Source organism: Esox lucius, chromosome 17 (genome assembly GCF_011004845.1).
Source record: "Esox lucius isolate fEsoLuc1 chromosome 17, fEsoLuc1.pri, whole genome shotgun sequence".
In the NCBI taxonomy this organism is placed as follows: Eukaryota; Metazoa; Chordata; class Actinopteri; order Esociformes; family Esocidae; genus Esox; species Esox lucius.
Window position 1 is genome coordinate 31,907,944 of NC_047585.1, and position 20,825 is coordinate 31,928,768.

Sequence of the window (20,825 nt, forward strand, 5' to 3'; positions counted from 1 at the left end):
CCGGGACGGTCCTTGATTGGTTCAGATCTTATCTAGATGGCCGGAGTTACTTTGTTACCATTGGTAATCATGAATCTGATAGGGTGGCTATGACATGCAGAGTTCCACAGGGATCAGTTCTCGGACCGCTTCTGTTCTATCTCTATATGCTACCTCTGGGCCAAATTCTACAAAACAACAACATTAACTACCACGGCTATGCCGATGATACGCAAATATATATGGCTCTCGAACCGTATGACAACAGTTCAATAGACTCTCTGTGTCAGTGTATAGAGCAGATAAATACCTGGACGAACCAAAATTGTCTGCAATTAAACCAAGATAAAACTGAGATTATTTGTTTGGCAACAAATATAAACACACACACACATTCTTTTAAACTGTAGTCACATTGCAATGAGAGTGACATTATGACCTACGTCCCTAGAACTACCATGAGCACTACCTACACAGTGTTTGATTCTGGTCCATTTGTGTTAGGTCTATTGCCCTGCACGCCAGTGACCGACAGCGTGAACAAGACAGGCTACGATGTAGCACACAGCTTTTATCAAATTAAACATAATTTCCCAACAACAGAATGGTGGCTAGTGAAAATACTGAGTGGCTAGTAACTTTGGAAAACCACTAGCCACAGTGGCTGGTGAGACAAAAAGTTTATGTCAAGTGCTGAATGTTAACCAGGACCGTGAGAAACCTGCGTGAAGTTGGCCCCCCACCCAACGCAAAACGTCGTCAAACAAAGTTTCGTTTGTGCTACTTCGGGTTTTTTTATATTAAAATAATATTTTTAGGTCAATCTGAGGTCACTCAGCCCCCCCACATGCTCCAAATTCTCGTTCGTTTGTGCTCCGTTTGTGCACAACTAACTGAATGGGAAAGACACTGAATGGGAGAGAATTATAGACGGTGCACCAGCCCACTTATTTTTAACAGTAGGCTAGCTGAAGTAACAAAGTAGACCTAAAGAATCGGCAAACCAAATCACAATATTCACGTATAGGTTACTGTTATCCTGTGCGTTTTCAACTTTTAACGAACGCTGATGCGGATCACAGGATGTGTGGATGCAACATAAACTTCAAGGTATGTGTTTTTACTTACTGTATGCTGTTTCGTTAATAATATAACAATTGTCACAAATACACGCACCATAATCTGTTTGCTGTGTTTATACACGTGTGTATTGTAAAGGCCTATAGGCCTATATGTCTCTTAAGCTTACTATGGCTTTTTTTTATTACTATGTCTTTTTTCCATTTTATACATGAGCATTCTTGAACAGAAGTGTCACTTGCCCCTAGTGGTGGCAGTGATGTGTAGCAGATGAGACTCGTAAAAATAAAATGAAATACAATCAGGAGACACTGATGTGAAGATAAATTGTTTATTGAACAAATTATGTGATGACAGAACATCTTCGTCAATTCTACTTTAAAAGTGTGCTCACCTCGAGGATAGTTTAGCTGTTTTCTTGTCCAAAAATGCTGAAGTTACATTTAAACTACGACTTGATGGCACACGCGCACACATCCATTTTACTCAGAGTGGCAGAAAAAAAAAGTGACATAGGCCTAATATCTGAACAACATTACGTTTTTATTAAACACTACAGGACTACAAAAAACACTGATAAGAAGTTGCATGATGTTCTATTAAGTCATCTTTATTAGCATCTAACATTTTAGAGATTGAATAGACAAAACCGAAATAAAATGCTCATAGGCTATAGCCTACTGACTAACTTCACACAAAAATACAGAGCTGTCTATAACTATTTTCGATCTTGTGACCATTGATTTATCTATTTTATTCAGTTAGCCTTATTTGTAGCCTATAGGCCTAATAAATATTAACATAAATTTGATTTAATTTCTGATATTTAAAAACCCAACGCAGCACAAACGAAAATCTTGACGGCACAAACCAGCACAAACCAGCACAAACGAACAAGACAATTCTGGGTGAATTTGGAGCATGTGGGGGGGCTGAGTGACCTCAGATTGACACAGCACAAACGAACCTTTTAACAGCACAAACCAGCACAAACGGAGCACAAACGAACGAGACTATTTTGGGTGAATTTGGAGCATGTGACCTCAGAATGACCTAAAAATATAATTTTAATATCTAAAAAACCAAAAAGTTTTACAGCACAAACCAGCACAAATGGAGCACAAACGATTGAGCATAGTTTAACAACGTTTTGCGTTGGGTGGGGGGCCAACTTCACGCAGGTCCAAGACCACAGAGCATATCACTCTGGTTCTTAAATCTTTGCATTGGCTTCCAGTCAGTTACAGAATAGATTTAAAAGTGGTGCTTTTAGTTTATAAATCTCTGAATGGTTTAGGACCCAAATACATTTCTGATATGTTTGAAGAATATAGGTCAGCTAGTAGGGCCCAGAATCCAAACTAAACATGGAGAAGCTGCGTTAAGCACTTATGCTGTACACAACTGGAATAAACTACCAGAAAATCTTAGACATGCCCCAAACGTATACATTTTTATTAACTATTATTTATATTATCAATAGCAGCGAACAAGAGTAAAGAAGAAGATAACAGCGTCTACCTAGAAATATTAATAACAGGTGACAAGAAGGTAATGAACCAAAAAATGAACTTCTTCTAGAACGACATAGAAAGGTTATGGCCCTGTTCAAGGTTAGACACCACTCTAGAATGGAAGGTTTTATTTAATGGTATTTGTGTAAATATAGTTTTTTTCCATTTAGGTATTACAACACAGTTGGAACAACCTGCTCTGGATTTATGTACCTTTATGAAATTACAATTTACTAATACTGGATTTAGGAACACCAACAACAAGACACAAACAGAGACAGACTAAGAGAAGTGGCACTATGTTTCCCATTCATTTTCATAATGAACCAGATATAAATGTCTTCTTTTCTGAACTCTCAATCTTTGAATGTGTGATGGTTTCAACGTTTTTTGTTCAGAGCTACCCCATATAATCTCCTGTTAAAAAGGATGTCTAGGGTCCATTAGTACTTTTTTCATAAATGAACTCCAGACTTATCTGCTTGACCGCCAGCACCTTGCAGAAACAACACTTCTTCTGATAATTTTCCTTTGACAGACATTCTTATACACGCAGATGATTGAAAAAGTAAAACCACCTTCCATAAAATAATTCGACAACAAGACATGATCAATATAAAAATAGCTTCAATTCGTTGAGATCGAGCCTTTGTCTGCGCTTCTTGACATTCGGTTCAGTGCATTTTCCCCAGCACAACACCCCAGTACTTCTTATCATGCCACAAATCAGTCTGCTCGTTTATGTCCGCTTTGCTATACCGGAAATATCGCGATGTTGCACCTCTTGGTTTAGCGGGATCTCTTTGCCTAGTAGTTTCCTTGACGCACCCTGACAATAAATGTCACCACCATGGCGCTTTGCAAGAGAGGTGTCCAATGCTGTGTAACTACGATAATACGATGCAGTTATGCATTTCAAGAGGTCTCGGCCGTGTCGACATACACCCCAATGTTAGCCTACTCCAGAATAAGGTACCTAATTACTCGAACATTATCTGACTTTTACTGAAAGGTGGAAATATGATTATTTGGCTGTCATGCTTATTCTCTCTTGTATACTGTAGCCAGCATATACTGTCTGTCTGAGTGAGGTGAATGGTTTCTCACGTTTTCACTAAAAGGTAGTATCCACGAGATACGCGAGGCAAACCACGCAACGAAATTCGTACTTAAGGGTTCCTGCTCAACAAAGTTAGATATGTATCTACTGTACTCATTTTATACAATGATATAACAACATACTAATAATAGAACCCAATACTAATAACAGTATTTACTCACACACATATATAACTGCAAGTGTGCAGTTGAATAGAGTCCGTGTAGATGGTCAGATAAGGTCAGATGGGTTGCAAAGAGAAACGGTCTCCCAATATGTTTGGCAAGAGACCCCTATTCTTCGACTCCTCCAGGTCTGAACTGACGGTAAGCAGACGAACAACAGTGCCTGGCTTGGGTGTTAATTGGTATTGATAATATTTCAGGCATTTCGTCAGGCATCATTTTTGATATAAATCCTGGGTGGGTCGTAGCACGACCTCAGTGGTGCATTGTTCAGTTTTCAGCACCATGTGGGGGTCATTTAAGCTCCTAACACGACCTTCTGCATAGCAGGAGAATGTTAACTAACCTAAAATTGGTGATACCCTATTTGCGATTTAGCGAAGATACTCTCTTCTGTCATTTCTGCAAGCTATGACACCCACCATCTCAGTTTGTTGTTAAATACTGTCTGTAGTTAGAAACAGATATGATTAGCATTCATGCAATATTACTTTGTTGAAATATTTGGTCTTTTACAAATTAAGTGAATTAATTGCGTCCAAGTGTGCACCAAAGGCGATTTTAATATAAAGGATTCACATATTTAATAGTGTCCAACGTCCTATTTGGACTTATTTACAATTCAGAAAGATATTAGGAATCCCAATGTATATGTATGTCTAGAAAACAGCACATTTTCTGAAAATGTCTGAAATGCTTTAAAAAGGTAGGTTATCAAAAAAGATTTCCAAGAAATACATTAAGAATGAAGACACACTGCTTTAAACTGTAGCTCTATAAACATATAACTACATACTGGCCATTAGGTTGAGTCTGATGTGAGGTGTTGGGGTCAGTGGGGGGCCTTTTACCATGTACTTGTATTCCTCACACACTGATTGTTAAGAAGAGATCTGGTCAAAATCTTACTTTGGGTACTGTAGTTATTGTATATTATACAGGTAGATTAACTGAAATGACCAAATTGTGTGTGACCAGTTAGAGGAGTTTCTTCAAAGTTAAATTTACCTTTCAACAAAATGCTTCAGGAATGCTAATCTTATCAGTTTCATACTACATAAATGAGTTCAGATAGATCAGAGATAGTGAGTCTTAAAATCCCTTTTCCTTGTGCTTCTTGCTAAACCCAGAAACCAGTTGCTGTGTTGTCTTGCTGTATTACATTTACCCATGTTGTTATCCTGATACCCCTCTATTCTACAGCGTGCTACCCTGCAGACACCACTCGTCATCTCAGGACAGACTAGGCATATTTCAGAGAGCCAATGCCAGGTATATGAAGTTCCTCCAACAGCGATTCCCCCAGCTCTACATCCTCTATACTACCTTTGTGAAAGGTAAGAACCCTCTACCACAACAACGCACACTAATTCAGAACTGATAACTTTTCATCGGCAGCTCCACGTAAGGATAATGAAACACACCTTTAAATAAAATGTTATGGGGAAACCCCACCACCAGCAAATGTGTAATACTGTACCTATTTGGTTAAAGCATGGCAACCAATTTGGGCTGGAACACTTACAACGCATCACCTTTTATGTTAATTATATGCTAATTAGGAAGGCCTGATTAAGGTGGCCATGATGGAAATGTGCCCTGGTTGGCAATTTAGCCAGGATATTGGGCATTTAGCCAGGATATTGGGGTTATAGTGCCCCCTACTGACCCTCCAAAACCACTTTCAACTTTCACAAAATCTGTAGTCCCATCCATGGACTGACCAGTTTCAGCCCTGCTTGGCTTTAGAAGCAAGCCAGAAGTGGGATGCAGGTTGCTATGTGATTTTGGCCCATTCCTCTTCTCAGATTTGCTCCAGGTTGTTCAGCTTTGTAGGATGACGCTTGTAAACTGCAGTTTTCAGGTGCCACAGATTCGAAATAGGATTGAGATCCGGGGCGCCATTTGTCAAGCATACTTATGAACAAATCTGAGTAAACCATGTGTTTACTCTTTTCTAAGCATCATGGGATTTGTTATGGACAATCGAATGGGAATCTGATCCTCCGATTGATGATTTGACACATGCTGCATTCCAGAGACTGCATTATTTAGGCACTGATGGGAAAGTACAGTGCCTCAGGAGACATTGTTTTAGGGTAAAAAGGAAATGTATTTTGACAATAACGTCCTGAGTGGGTTAATGTAACCAGCATTATCAACAGCACCTTATCTCACTCTGAACGTGCGACTCAATACAGTTTCATACACTTTCCATACAATATTGCTCAACCAGTTGGATATAAGTGGAGTTTGTTCATTTAACATTTAATGGTTCCTAAAATCCTTTAGAGGAATAGATGGCACTCGGATCGCCAAAAAGCACCATTCCTGAGAATAGTATGTGATGCCACTCAGTTTGCTGTTGAATGTGAATGTGGCAGATGGAACGCATGACATTCTGCAGAATGACAATTACAGCATTTGTACCTAGGCTACATGAAGGAGGTGTTTAGCATGGGAAGCCTATTGGTGATTGTGGAATATACACTTTAGAAATCTCCCGATCCTAAAGACAGTTGTACCAATTGTTCTCACTTTAGCGAGGTTTTAATTTTTAATGGTCAAACGGAACCAGCCAAGTAAATCCCTTTGGCATGCACTGATCATGTTAAAATATGGCATCTACATCTCTGTCAGTGTCACACATAGTTAATTTTCTTACATTTCTGGGTCATGTATTTTATGTGTGGTATTGTACGTTTCCCGCAGGCTTAAAGGGATGATATTGACTATAGGTTTTGTGGTCAGGTGAGAAAAAGAGAGAGCTTTTTGGCCAAAACCTATTCCCTCATAGTGGTTGAGTCCCTCTCGTGCCTTCTGGCAAACTACAAACATGCTTTCCGATGGTACATTTTGAGTAACAGTGTCTTTTTTGGCACCATTTCATACAAGCCAGTGTTATGAAGAGCTCTTAATATGGTTGACTGGTGCGCCATTATTCTACTCCCAGCCACTGAGCTCTGAAGATCCTTCTAAGACTGTTGGCAGTGTCTGGGGTGGTGTGAGGCAGTTTCCAATTCCTCTTGTTGATCCAACTGTGTCTTTTTCCTAATCACTACATTTGCATTAGGGTTAGGGCATCTGTGTGAATTGAGAACTTCCACAAGACAGGGGTTGAATACTTCGACAAGCAACATATTTCAGTTTTTTTATTTAAAGTATTTTATAAACATAAAACCAATAGTACCTTATGATAATTGATATTGTGTTTCAATGTTTTCTAATAAAACATCAAGCAAAAGACAATTTAAAACGATGTAATTCACTAATGAGAGGAATGGTCGGTTTTCTGAATACCTTTGCAAGGTACTGAATATGTGTTTTTGTTTTTCATTGGAGGCAATCTCAAAGCATTCCTGCAATGAGTTCATTTTGTGTTGGGTCATTTCCTGTTGTAGGATTTCGACTGATGGTACATGATGTCAAGGAAACCAGGAGGATAAGGATGAAAATGCTCACTCAAAATGTTCCCCTCAGAGAGCTGCCCTACCACGAGATGAAAACCATCATTCTGGTCAGTGAGTCACACTTTCATCCTGGCAGCATGCATTTTGTGGCGCATTACATTCCCTAATAACAACCAAAGGTTGTTTAAAGAAAAGGGAGCTAACAAAGAAATCCTTTACATGAACTGGTGGAATTGTAAAAGTGGGTTCTGAAAGGCATTCTGTCTAACTCCCCTTGGATCCACACTACATTTTGCCTCTTAATTGTATGTGTTTTTCAGAAAGGGTTGTTTATTTCTTAATTTCCTTGTTGATAGTGTGTTTGGGACACTCTACAGTAGAAAACCTGATAAAATTTACACATGTAATGCTCTCCTCTGTCTTACTCTCTTTTTCTCACAGTTTCGCAAAGACATGATTAAAGCCATTCCCCTGATTATAATCTCTATCCCTCCTTTTGCCATCATTCTGGTCTTCGCCCTTATGTGAGTGCTTTTGAATCAACCAGACACATATTGACTATTATTTGCCCGTATTTGTAGGAGAATTATAGAAAATTGTGCAAATTCTCTCATTTGAAGGGGAGTTTTGTGCATGCTTCCAAAATAGTTTTTTTGTTGTTGTATGAAACGAACAGTGGTGAATCACAGGTAACCTATAACCTCTGTATCGGATGTCTCTTTCTCTCCTCTCCCTCTTGTCTCATTGGTAGGTACCTGTTTCCTAGGCAGCTCCTGATTCGTCACCTGTGGACTCCCCAGCAGCAGCAGGACTTCCAGAGGTTGTACCATGAGCAGAGATGCCAACATCGTGAGAGCATCCTGAACGGCGTGGCATGGTCTATACCACATGTCAGAGAGTGGACCCTTCGCAGTCACCTGCTTAACCTCATCAGCAAGGTTCCTCGCTTAACTCTGAGCATGTTTATTCATTATACATAGATATTTCAAATACACCACCATTCAAAAGTGGTTTACAGTCACTGAGATCGAGTGACTGTGCTGGCCACTCCATTATATAGAGCATTCCAGCTGACTGCTTCTTCCCTAAATAGTTATTGCATAGTTTGGTGCTGTGCTTTGGGTCATTGTCCTGTTGTAGAAGAAAATTGGCTCCAATCAAACATTGCCCTCAGGGTATGGCATAGCGTTGCAAAATGGAGTGTTAGCCTACCCTCTTCAAGATCTGTTTTACACTGTGCTAATCTCTCATTTTACCACCACCAAAGCACCCCCAGACCATCACATTGCCTCCACAATGCTTGACAGATAGCGCCAAGCACTCCTCTAGCATCTTTTCATTTGATCTGCATCTCACAAATGTTCTTTGTGATCTGAACACTTCAAATTTAGATTAATCTGTCCATAACACTTTGTTCTTTTGCCCATCTTTTCTTTTTATTAGCCAGTCTAAGATGGCTTTTCTTTGCAACTCCTGGAGTTGCATATTCACAGTTGACGTTGAAACTGGTGATTAGTGGGTACTATTTAATGATGCTGTTGGTTGAGGACCTGTGAGGCATCTATTCGTCAAACTAGACACTAATGTATTTTTCCTCTTGCTCAGTGGTGCACCAAAGCCTTCCACCCTCTTTCTCTTCTGGTTAGAGCCAGTTTGCGCTGTTCTGTGAAGGGAGTGGTACACAGCGTTGTATGAGATCTTCATTTTCTTTGCAATTTCTTGCATAGAATAACCTTAATTTCTCAGAAAAAGTTTCAGAATGTATTTGTTTCTGGACATTTTCAGCCTTTAATTGAACCCGCAATTGCTGATGCTCCAGATACTCAACTAGTTTAAAGAAGGACAGTTTTATTGCTTCTTTAATCAGCACAACCGTTTTCAGCTGTGCTAGCATAATTGCAAAAGGGTTTTCTAATGATTAATTAGCCTTTTAAAATTATGAATTTGGATTAGCAAACACAACGTGCAATTGGAACACAGGAGTGTTGTTTGCTGATAATGGGCCTCTGTACGCCTATGTAGATAATCCATTATCTATTGCAGCCGTTTCCAGCTGCAATAGTCATTTACATCATTAACAATGTCCACCCTGAATTTCTCCTAAATTTTATGTTATTTTAATGGACACACAAAAATAGTTTTTCTTTTGAAAACAAGGACATATCTAAGTGACCCCAAACTTTTGAAAGGTTGTGAAGCTGTCATGCATTTATTCTGTTGTCAATCTATGCATTATCAGACTGCCTTGTCCAACTACAGTAGACCTGTTGTCCAGAGTTGTATTACACTTATAAAACAAATAACTAAAATTGCACTGTCAAAAGGAGAGGGCTGTTGAAAATAATGTTGTGCAGGTGCAGAGTGGGACTCATCCCAGTGTGAAAGACATCCATGATGTGAGGGGCGTTTTTTCCGGACAACCACTGGGAATATCCGCCATGGACACGGGTCACATGGTAAAGATTTGAGATGTTAAGGTCTTTTCGAATGTACCCAAACCTGATTTTAAAATTATTAATTTCTGTATTTAACTATTTACATGCGCGTGAATTAGCAGATGTTCTCATCCTGAGCGACCTTTTGGAACAATGAATGCCTTGCTTATGTTCACCACAAAAGATCTGTTTACCAATACTGCTCATTTGTCTGCCGTCCATGTATATTGTACCTCTGGTTTCTACTAAACATCCTTTTATAATGTGTCTTTAGCTTTTCTTACCTATGTTCTCTGTCTCTTGTGTTTAATTCCCTGGTTCTCTCTCTCAGAGGCTGCTATCCTCCCACCTCTTGCTAAATCCCTGGCTCCCAGGGTTCTTCCTCCGGCGCCGACTGAGGGCTAAAGCCCTTGACCTGTTTTACTTGGATCAAGCTCTGGAGACACTGGGACAAGGCCAGCTCACTGACACGGAGATCCGAGAGGTCCAAATCCTTCCATATTTCCCATATCAACCCCTGCATTCACAAAAATGAATTTGATGTTGTACTCATTCCGTGTATACCATCAGTTAAAACAGGACTCTGGTGTAGAACTTTGTTCTGACAAACAGAGAGCCGTTCGAACTGCTGGCCAATGCATAAACAAATCAACAACATAGTATTAGAATATTTGGTAAGATGGAACTCTAGACACACAACAGCATATTAGCAATAGCAAGGCAAATGTATTCGATCACTTAAGATAATACTCACCATCCCCCCTGTGTCCTCAGGCCTGCTACCTGCGAGGACTGGATCCCAGCAGCCTCACCACAGGCCAGTGTCGAGAGTGGCTCCTCCAGTGGCTTCAGCTGTCCACCCAGCTCACAGGTCTGACATGCCTTACTCATATGCAGACCTGGGTTCAGATACTATTTGAATGACATTTCATATACTTTATACTTTATATTGCATGTGCTTACCTGGGCTTGCCTGGTGCAATAGAACCATTGGATTTGTCAGTCAAGTGCAAACCTCTTCTGCAGTCACACTGAGGACAGACTAAACCATACCACTCGTATTTGCAAGATTCCTGAAAACATTTGAAACCATGTATGTTATACTCGCTGAAACATTTTTGACTGCTTGGTTCACAATGCCAGCTGGTTCTTTACAGTCTATTTTTATCGTGACACGTCGTGGCTTTAACATTGTGCTGCTATACAGCATTATGCTATTAACCTGGGCTCGGTTTCATGATGGCCATGGAACTTAGGTGCACAAAAGTCTTAATGATGCATTTACAGGAACATTGTAGCAATATGGGTTAACTGCATTTCTCAAAGGCATTACATTCGCTGTTTTGGCTTCTTGGATCGGGAATGCGATTCAGGAACCTTTTCTTGAAGGGTTGTGTTATCAACATTTTCATCATGTCTTTCATCCCAGGATTTATGGCATTAATATTACATTCATATTTGGGATTTAGCAGACTCTCTTATCCTGAGCAACAATAGGTGAGAGCATACATTTTCATACTGGGCCAATGGGAATCGCAACCACAACCATGGCGTTGCGAGCACAATTCTCTAACGAAATGTCTTTTTAGAAAAGCCCTAATAAAATGTTGTTTTGATTTACCTACATTACTAGCAATTTTATGTTGACAGTGTCAGTTAGAAGCGCCAGTGAATGCAACTGAAAGAACATTTAACTAATTGCAAAAACAATCCAGTTCAGAAAGTTATGCAAGTGTAAATAGTAGCTATTCAAAAGTTTGGCAATTTAAAAGTGAACAACAGAAATTGTGCAATTTACATATAAAAAAGTGTACTGTAGTCGCTATGTGGGGGGAGATCTCAAAAACCTTAAATAAGATTTATATCTTACAGTGTTTATTTTTCTTCAGCAAGTGCCACAGTCTTCCGTTTTGTGGTGCTGTGAAACCAGATGGGTCGACAGAGAGAGCCTGCTGGTGGTCGAGATTAGTCAGTGAAACAGAAACAGCTTGATGTTATGTTTAACTCAGATCTTCTGTGTATCTGTGACACAGAAGGGCCAAGCAATAATAATTCAACACATGTAACAGTCCTATGTGTTCTGAGGCAATACGGGTTTTCAGTGTTTAGTATCAATGGTTTTCAGAAGAAGCGAAGATGTGCCCATAAAGATGAATTTAGCATTTTAGAATATAGAAAATATTATTTTGGGAAATCAAGCCCTGATTTATACAAAACAAAGGAAAAGGGGTATAGTAATTTCATAATTGTGTTCCTGTACATTGTTCCAACACCATCGTCAAGTTCGCAGACGACGCCAAGGTGGTAGGCCTGATTAGTGACAATGATGAGTCCGACAACAGGAAAGAGGTCATGCGCCTGGCGGCATGGTGCGACCTGGCCCTCAACTCAAAGAAAACCAAGGAGCTCATTGTGGATTACAGGAAGTCTTAAGGCTGCAGTCACACCCCAGTCCTCAATGGTACTGAGGTTGAGCATGTGTCCAGCTTCAAATTCCTGGGTGTCCACATCTCCAAAGACCTCTCCTGGTCCCCCAACACCTCACCTCAGCTAATGTTTACAGTTGTTACACGTCTACCTCGAGGACTTTAGTGCTGCTATCTCTGCATCCCAGTTGCTAATGCTACCCTACTACATTACTCCTTTATTTGCCTTACTTGCACATCTTGTATGACATTTAGAAATTGTCATTTGTACCCCGAAACAACTTTTATCCCACTTGTAACATACACTATACCTATTACTTGTAAACCTTCTGCCCTCCTCTATTTGCCTTAATTGCACATTTAGTATTGCCATTTGCACTGCATTTGCCTTCATTAGATGCTAACTGCATTTCATTGTACTGTACTTGTACTGTTCAATGACAATAAAGTTGAATTTAGACATAGAAATGACAGGAGGCTTCCACAGTGGAACTAAGCTGTAAAAATTAAAGGACTAGGATGACTAGGATGTTGAACATGCATTTAGTGTCACATGTTGGTCATACTCATGACTTATATTGCGCATATTGTGACTTATATCATCTCTGTCTTTATCTCTCCCTTCTCTGGGCTTTCTAGAATCAGAGACGTCACTACTGCTGCACAACATGGTCCTCCTTTCAGTGAACTACCGCAGGCCCTGACCAGAGGAAGACTGAGCATGACACAGACTATTGTATTCATTCATTCGCTAAAAAGTCTCATGGAACAGAAACCATTTACTTCTCGTGTCTGTAGGACAGAGAGGGTTGGAAGAGAATATCCAAAACGTAAGAATCAATGTGGAGAATCAATGATTCAGTGTATGGATGGCTTTGACTGTTACTTTCCTGTATGTCTTAATCCATTCCACTGTGCACACATGTCCATTGATGCAATACATACGATTGCAATTGCCCCATGTATGACTGTACAAACAAACTTCATATGACTGGTGTACTGGGTTTACAACAAATGCACTGGAAAAGAAGAAAACATAAGAACACAATTGTTCACACAATGGAAAGTTGTAAATCTTCACTTCTTTTAAATTGCAAATGCTTGTCTTGTGTGGCTATGTAGATGCTGTTAATGAGATTGTATGTGGGTGTGGTTCTTTCTGGTCAGACACATGTCTAGCTGTAGATACTGTATGTGTTGGGATTTCTATTGTGACTGTTGGCACACCCCTTGCAGTCTTCACAATAATGTATTAATAATTTGAAAGAATGTTACAGAACATTTCTAAAATGGATAAGAAATAAAATAAAGCAAAGGTTAAAGGAATACTGAAGCACATATGGCAGCCATTATAGCTGTGAATCTTTTTAAATAATGTTCTAATTAGGTGTTTTGTCTAAATTGTTCAGGCTCAGTAAAACGGTCCAGGTATCATTGATAAAAGAAAACAGGAAGGCCACGCGTTTTCACTCTTGATTTTTAGATTTTTTTTTATAAGCGTTTCTGTTAATGAAGACGCCAGTTAAGGATCTGCAAGGTGTCTGGTTTTCAGACTAGGCACTCTTGCCCGGTTGTGCACCGGTGCCTCCAACTTCTCTTTCTATTCTGGTTAGAGCCAGTTTGCGCTGTTTTGTGAAGGCAGTAGTGCACACGTTGTAAAAACCTTCAGTTTCTTGGCAATTTCTGGCATGGAATAGCCTTCGATTCTCGGAACAAGAATATACAGTCGAGTTTCAGAAGAAAGTTATTTGTTTCTGGCCATTTTGAGCCCGTAATCCAACCCGCTGATGCTGAAGATACTCAATTAAAAGAAGGTACGTTTTATAGCGTTAATCAGCACAATCGTTTTCAGCGGTGCTAATATCATCGCTTAAGGGTTTTCTAATAAGTCTAATAACTTAGCAAACAACGTGCCTTTGGAACAGGTGTGACGGTTGCTGATAATGGGGCCTATGTATATATTCAATTAAAAAGCAGCCGTTTCCAGCTACAATAATCATTTACAACATTAACTATGTCTATCATGTATTTCTGATCAATTTCATGTTATTAATGGACCAACATGTTGCTTTTCTTTCAAAGACAATTTCTAAGTGACCCCAACTTCTGAACGATAGTGTGTATTTATAAAAAATATGGACACCAATGCCAGTCACCTTAAAGATGTATGGGTCAGTTGTGGTTAGTGGTTTTACAGGTCAGAACTACAAGTGCCCATATTTAGAGCTCTCTACTGAAACAAGTATTTTGGGAAAACCAACAACAACCTTTCCTGTTCCTGTTTCAGTGGTAATTCCGTGACTGAAATGATTCAATCAACAAAGGGATCAGCTTTCAGCACGATACATGGATGAAATTGAAACGTCTTCAAAGTGATATCCCGTTGTCAGTGGGAAAGACCATTCGCATGGTCGTAAGTTATTTTTGATGTATTTCGTCAGTTTAAGTGTTTTCACGAGGTCCATGTCTTTAACATGCCTGTATCAAAATAAAACCAGAGTTGTCATTATCAGTTTCGCTTGGTAGTTTCAGTCAGTTGAAGCAGTCTGCAATCTGAAGTTATTGAACATTTGAAATAAAACACATCTAGTTAAGCATATTAAGAATGTGATAACATAGCATATTCAAGTTTTTCAATACATCTCGAGATGTTCATAAACATCCTAATATACTTTCCAAAATGCTAACTAAGGGGAAATTCGTAGGCTGGCTATAATAAGTCTTTATGAAACGTTAAACACGGCATCTGCCTGTTTTAGAAACGCATGTAGTGGCATATCTTCTTAATGAATGTGTTGTTTATAGGCTACCTTCTGTTTTTTTAAGTGCATAATACAGATTGGTCACTCATAAATTGGTCACTTCTGTGTCTGAAAGTTAGTACATCAAGAGACTGTATGCTATAGTTTTAAGTTTGACTGTTCAGTTTTCATTGATATCTATATCATTTTGACTTTGAAATCAAGAGAGCACAAACATTGTGTTATGGAGCCTGATTCCCCTCGACTTGGTTCCCTTTTTCATTCTCACTTCCTTCTGCAGACTAAATTTGAGACGGGAACTGTGACACCTAGCTATAGCCTGTTATGCTCAAAGAATACTATTTTCTTACTTGGACATTATACTTCTTCATGTATATTGTAATGTACAGCTTTCTTTTCAGAATGCTTTGTAATGATCTCTGTGCTGCTAGATGGACGAGGCATATACAGAGCTGTACAGGGAGTTCCTCAAACTGCGTTCGCTGTGCCTGAAGCAAGCGGCTTTACTCCAGCAACTCACTGAAACACTGAAGAGGCAGCAAGGTTACTTGGTTAAACATTAAATACTATCATGCCATGCCTCGAAGACAGCCTCATTTGCTACTATAATTCAATGCATACTGTAAAATATCTACAAAATGAAGTAGTCTGGTAGGCTACAAGAAAGTCAAGATGCTTGACAGACATGAAAGCTGTAAAATCTTTCCTTAGGAGGACCCCCTGTCCGTGGAGAAGCGAGTGCAATGCCAACAAGTCCAATCCAGTGCTCCCAGGCGGAGCCAGGCCCTCTTCCTGCTCTACCTGAACTACCTGTTGTCCCAAAAAAACACACGGCTTCACTACCAGAACCACCATTGGTCCAAATATGCAACCCTGCTACACACCATGGTGTGATAAGCCAATCTGGAGCTTCAGGCTCAATTTCTAATGTCCTGGCTGGGAGTCTGGACAGACTACGGTTGGACATAGCTCATCCAGGTACAGAAAGGCAGGAGGTCCTCAAAACAGGCCCCTTCGGACCTCTGCACTTACCAGGTAATGGAGAGATGGTACGATCCTCTGGCGATTCTAAGCAAGCAGGTCGATGTTGGGGTGATGATATGACCAGAGAAATGTTCAGGGTAGGTTTTTTCCGATTACATTTATTTATACTCTTATAGGGCCGGTCTCGCCGACAAAGATTAAGCCCTAGTCCTAGACTAAAAAAAATCTGTCTCCGTTGAGCTGCATGTTTTAGTTCAGGACTTGGCTTAGTCTCTGTCTGTGAAACCAGCCCTTAATGTGTACAGTCAACAGAAGAAGTATTGGCACTCTTCATGAAATTAAGCAAAAGTGAATGCTAAAAATGAACAACACAGAAAATAAGACAGAAATTGGGATCAAAGATAAGGGGATGCCATATACTTTCTTTACCACACAGCATTTCTCAAACAACAATTTTTTCACTGAGTAAAACATAGCAACACATAATTTGTTATGAAATTCTGTTTTTGTTTCCATGTCTCAGTCTCCAGGAACAGTATTAATGCCTTTCACCAGCTCCCATTTCCATGGTTGCACGCATGTAAAATCACCATGTGTAAAACCAAAAAGGAGTAAGATGGTTGTTGATCTACACAGATCTGGTAAAGAATATCAAAAATACCTAAACCGTTGAAAATGCCACTAAGCACATTCAGGGCAATAATCAAGAAGTTTCAGAAGTCTAGAACAGTGAAGCCCTTACTGAGCCCGACCCACAAATTACAGCACCTGAACTTTGGGTCTGTGCTTTGCGTTTGTTTTGCTATTATTGGTCCAGGGGCTGTTGTCAATATCCATGGCATAACGAATTCCAAGTACCAGGACATTTTAGCCCAAAACCTAAGATTATCAAGGATATTTAAATGTGCTGCATGGAGGAGTGGTCCAAGATCCCTCCAAAAGTGTGTGCCAACCTCGTCAGACTTTACAAGAAAAGGCTCAGTGCTGTTATCTACCCGAAGGGAGACTTTGCAGAAACGTATTGATGGTCGGCTTGCCATACATTTTTGAAATATATATATATGGCAGATTGTCTTGTAATGTTTGAGCCCAACATATGACTCATTGTTGAAAATTTTTTGCATACACTTTTGCTCAGTTTCATGAAGGATGGCAATACATCTTGAGGTGTGTGTGTGGAGATATAGATCTATAAACTATATATAAAGGCACCTCGACCAATTCTCTCATTACAGAATTACAAATCATACATTGCAATTTTGTTGTTTGATTTCCTTAAACTCAACTTTTGTTCGTCCTCCGTTCCCCTATCCAGATGCCCTCTGGGTTTGGCTCCTTCCTGGACAATGAGTTTCTGAACCAAGCAGGGGGAATGGTGTTGATGTCCGAGGTGGCACTGCAGTCTCAGGTGTGTGACTTCTGTCATGCTGTGTTCCCTGGCCACACCACCACCAGGGGTGACTTCCTCCACCACCTCCACACACACATTAACTAAATACTGGTTCACCTCCCACCTCAACACACAGAGTAATTCCTGGAAATTACTGGAAAAGGGGTTTTCTTAATTCCTCCAAAAGGTTTGATTTCAAATCGAACTATTACTATGAGTTGAACATGTAGACTCTCAGCTTTTATGTGAGGGTATTTTCATACATCTGGGTTCACCATTTACAAATGCGCTCTTGTTCAGGGCACCAAAAGCGGAAGTTAGCTTGACAGGTGTTTCTGGTTAGTGTTCAGTCACAATTTGTGCAGGCATAAGAGGTTTAAATGTCTAGGCTTGATTCTAGGCTTTGCGTTTGGAGTCTGCATTTAGCATTTCAATTTGGTGTCTGTAAACATGGGGATCAAAATAAGCCATTCTGAGGCTGTGAAATAACTTTTTAAAAATCATTCAGAAACTTTGCCAAAACCTCAGTTGGTGGGCCAAAGAGGAGCTCTACTGTTGATGACTGAAGAAAGATACCCATAATAATAAAAAATATAAATAAGTTATAGAACAAACTGGGAACAGCCCACTTTCCAGGAGGTAGGAGCCATGGATGTGTCCGCCATTTCCATCTTAAGACTACAGAAGAACTACAGATGTTACATGGCAATATACAATCCACTACTGCGCAAACAAAACAAAAAATGCTTGAATCAAGAAAAAATACCTGCCCATGCAGTGTGAGAGTTTTTCTTGTAAAAACACAGAAATCAAAGTGTACATGGTCTGATTCAGACAGAACAGCAAAACTGTACTTGCCTGATATTCTTGTTTTCAGATTATCAAGCCTGTACAGACTTGTTGCTTAGTGACATGTACTTTGATTTCAGAATGTTCCGTCTTGTTGCAAGCACTGTTTCCTCACTGGCAGATATTCTGCATGTACTACAATGAGGGCAAAAGGAAAATGTAGCAAAAAAATTCTGAACATCCACAGCATACCACCTTATCTGTTGAAATATCGTAGAGGGGATGTTATGGCTTGGCATGGCATGTATGGCTACACCTGGAACTCTTTTGCTTGTCTTCAATTAGGATGTAACTGCTGATGACAGCAGCAGAATTAATTCAATGGTGGGCTGGAACATCTTGCCTACTAAAGTACAATCAATTTGGGGAAAAATTAAACAACGATGAGGCAAAAAGAACACAAAGCAAACCAATGAAGATGACTGCAGTACAATGCTTTGCGGAACGTCACCAGAGAATATACGCGTCATCATCTGGTGGGGTTATTTCAGGCACTAATTGCATGCAAAGGATACGTGACCAAATGTGACAAATAAGTGCTTGATATTGTTTTAACCTGTCCCAAAGCTATGACTACGTATCCAACTGATTATGTATAATGTTTCTGATAATGAACCATGGTTATGGTTTAATTTCAAATCCAAACCTTTGGAGCATAGAGTGAAAAGATTAAATGCCTCAGGACACTGTATTAATTCGAACACTGGTTGTCCGTATATTATCTAATGTAGCACTAGAGGGCAGTAATATCATTTGGTTGTCTACATCATGCAATTTGTTTTCTTCCTATTAATAGTAATTATTAATAGTATTGTTAGTAAAAACGACTTAGTCATTGATGAACAGTTTACACAATCCAATAATTATGTTACATGTAATACATGTATGTATATTTATCCTGTGTATGTAAAATGTCTTGTGATTTACTTGAATGTAGGGCAATGTATTTAAATACATATATCCTCAAAAAAATAACATTGATTTTGTTTCATTTGTGTGTTTATGTTCACTCAGTGGCCATTTAGTTGGGAGTTGAACTCCTGAATTCTTAGGGACATGGATTCTTCAAGGTGCTGGAAACATTCCACTTGGATGTTGGTCCTTCATGAAACCATGGCCATGAAGCAGAAACAACAGCCTGTCCCATCTCATCTCAAAGACGCTCCTTTGGGTTAGGGTCTGGAGACTGTGCAGGATACCCTAGCAAACTTAATGTTTTCCCCCTCTTCAATTATCTAGTGTCGGGTGATTGCATGGCCGAATGTATGCCGATAGCAGTGGAATTCACTAAGGTTCTCTGTTGCAATATCCCATCCTAGCAAAGCACCTGGACTTTGTAACATTCAATCCAACTCTGCCTGAATGCCTCAGTGCCTGTCTGCATACTTTGCATAGCAAGCTGTGGCAACGTTACTCATTGTCTGTAATCCATTATCGGGGGTGGCGTACCTAATGAACTGGCAGGAGTCTAGTTTTTGTAAGTGCAATAAAGACTGTAATATAAATTTGAAGGTTATTGTGCTGCCTGAGTTGAGCACAATTAGCAGTAATTTGTGTTTTAGGGTCCCTGGTCAAAAAACACTGCACCAAACAGTTGGTGTGCAGCGTGGTTCTTCTCCGATACGGGCAAAGACGTGAAAGCAAACAGAAGAATCCGTCAACGAGCCAACCGGCCGGCAGCCATTTCTGACTATATTTAGCCCGCTCTCTCATCACAGGGCTGGTTGGGAGGTGTGCAGACCCACATGGACTGAAGCGATGACATCATACACAGGTGAGTCATGTCAGCATGGTGTGTATGGGATTAGCGCTCGGCACAGAACTGGACGGAAACAAACGGGTTGATGCAGTGATGATGATGGTTCTGGTGGCGATAGGGATGGTTGGGAGAGATTGGGGATTGGACTTCTTGGACTAAGGGCTCAGTACAATACAGATAGCCAAACGGCAAGACTGCATTGTAATAATTACACCGTCAATAGGATTCCAATGGTCAAAATAAGTCACAGACTGGTCCTGGGTACTGTATAAAAACCTATAACTACTACCAGGCGATCCCCCCCCACACACACCATCACAGGGATGTTTTTTCACTTTAAAAAATTGGTGAGCGGTGTTTGAGCACAAGATTAATATTGTCAATAAAGATAACATTGCAATGGCAGGTTTAAATAAATCCCAGCCTTAGTGTTTTTCTGTTAGTTTCATAATAATTCCTTGAGTAAAACAGATGGGGCCATGACAAAGTTTCTTTTATTTTTTTTAAACAATAAAATAACATTTATTGAAATCTAACAAAATAAATAATCTGCTGTTTCAACATAAAATTATACATGAGGTTGTATAATGCTTGTGAGGCAGGAGGTTAAAGTTGAGGTACCTCAAGGAAATAATACGCTAGCCATATTACTATACTATTCTAAAGTAGTGCTGTACTGTTTCGGATGCAGAAAATGTTATGTCCTGGCTTCTCCCCGATTTTTTAGTCACTCAAATATCTTCCTTTTACACATTCACACTCAGTAACTGATGATGCATTCTTACAAAAAAACTCTCCAAGAGTCCAGAGTCAAAGAAAGTAGTGTTTGACATAAAATATGGTACATACTGTAAGAAAATAAAACTATTATTGTCATTGTTACATAAATAAATGCCTCAAGGAAGAGTTACAGAAATGATTGTTGCTAGTATAAGCCTTAAATCAAAGAGCAT

General features: G+C 39.7%; 1 protein-coding gene across 2 annotated transcripts; it reads left to right on the plus strand.

Moving 5' to 3' along the window:
• Nucleotides 1–3,356: 3,356 nt before the first annotated feature.
• On the plus strand, nucleotides 3,357–15,410 carry LOC105017085 (LETM1 domain-containing protein 1-like). Of its 2 annotated transcripts, XM_020055840.2 has the most exons (11): nucleotides 3,357–3,545; nucleotides 5,061–5,194; nucleotides 7,259–7,374; nucleotides 7,709–7,791; nucleotides 8,019–8,205; nucleotides 9,622–9,723; nucleotides 10,034–10,186; nucleotides 10,477–10,573; nucleotides 12,768–12,958; nucleotides 14,416–14,541; nucleotides 15,322–15,410. In XM_020055840.2, exons 1-9 carry the CDS (start codon nucleotides 3,424–3,426, stop codon nucleotides 12,830–12,832), a joined length of 1,059 nt encoding a protein of 352 aa, XP_019911399.2. In that variant the 5' UTR covers nucleotides 3,357–3,423; the 3' UTR covers nucleotides 12,833–12,958; nucleotides 14,416–14,541; nucleotides 15,322–15,410. The 2 variants fall into 2 exon arrangements, with proteins under 2 accessions (XP_019911399.2, XP_010879720.2); XM_010881418.4 differs by lacking the exon at nucleotides 15,322–15,410 and having other exon boundaries at nucleotides 12,768–13,942; nucleotides 14,416–14,640.
• The last annotated feature ends 5,415 nt before the right edge of the window (nucleotides 15,411–20,825 follow it).

What these genes read in the sequence shown, in the direction of transcription:
- LOC105017085 (XM_020055840.2), top strand. Translation starts at nt 3,424, where the DNA reads ATGGCGCTTTGCAAGAGAGGTGTCCAATGCTGTGTAACTACGATAATA. An exon ending in TTAGCCTACTCCAGAATAAG is followed by an intron (nt 3,546 to 5,060) that starts GTACCTAATTAC and finishes TCTATTCTACAG; the next exon opens with CGTGCTACCCTGCAGACACC. An exon ending in CTATACTACCTTTGTGAAAG is followed by an intron (nt 5,195 to 7,258) that starts GTAAGAACCCTC and finishes TTCCTGTTGTAG; the next exon opens with GATTTCGACTGATGGTACAT.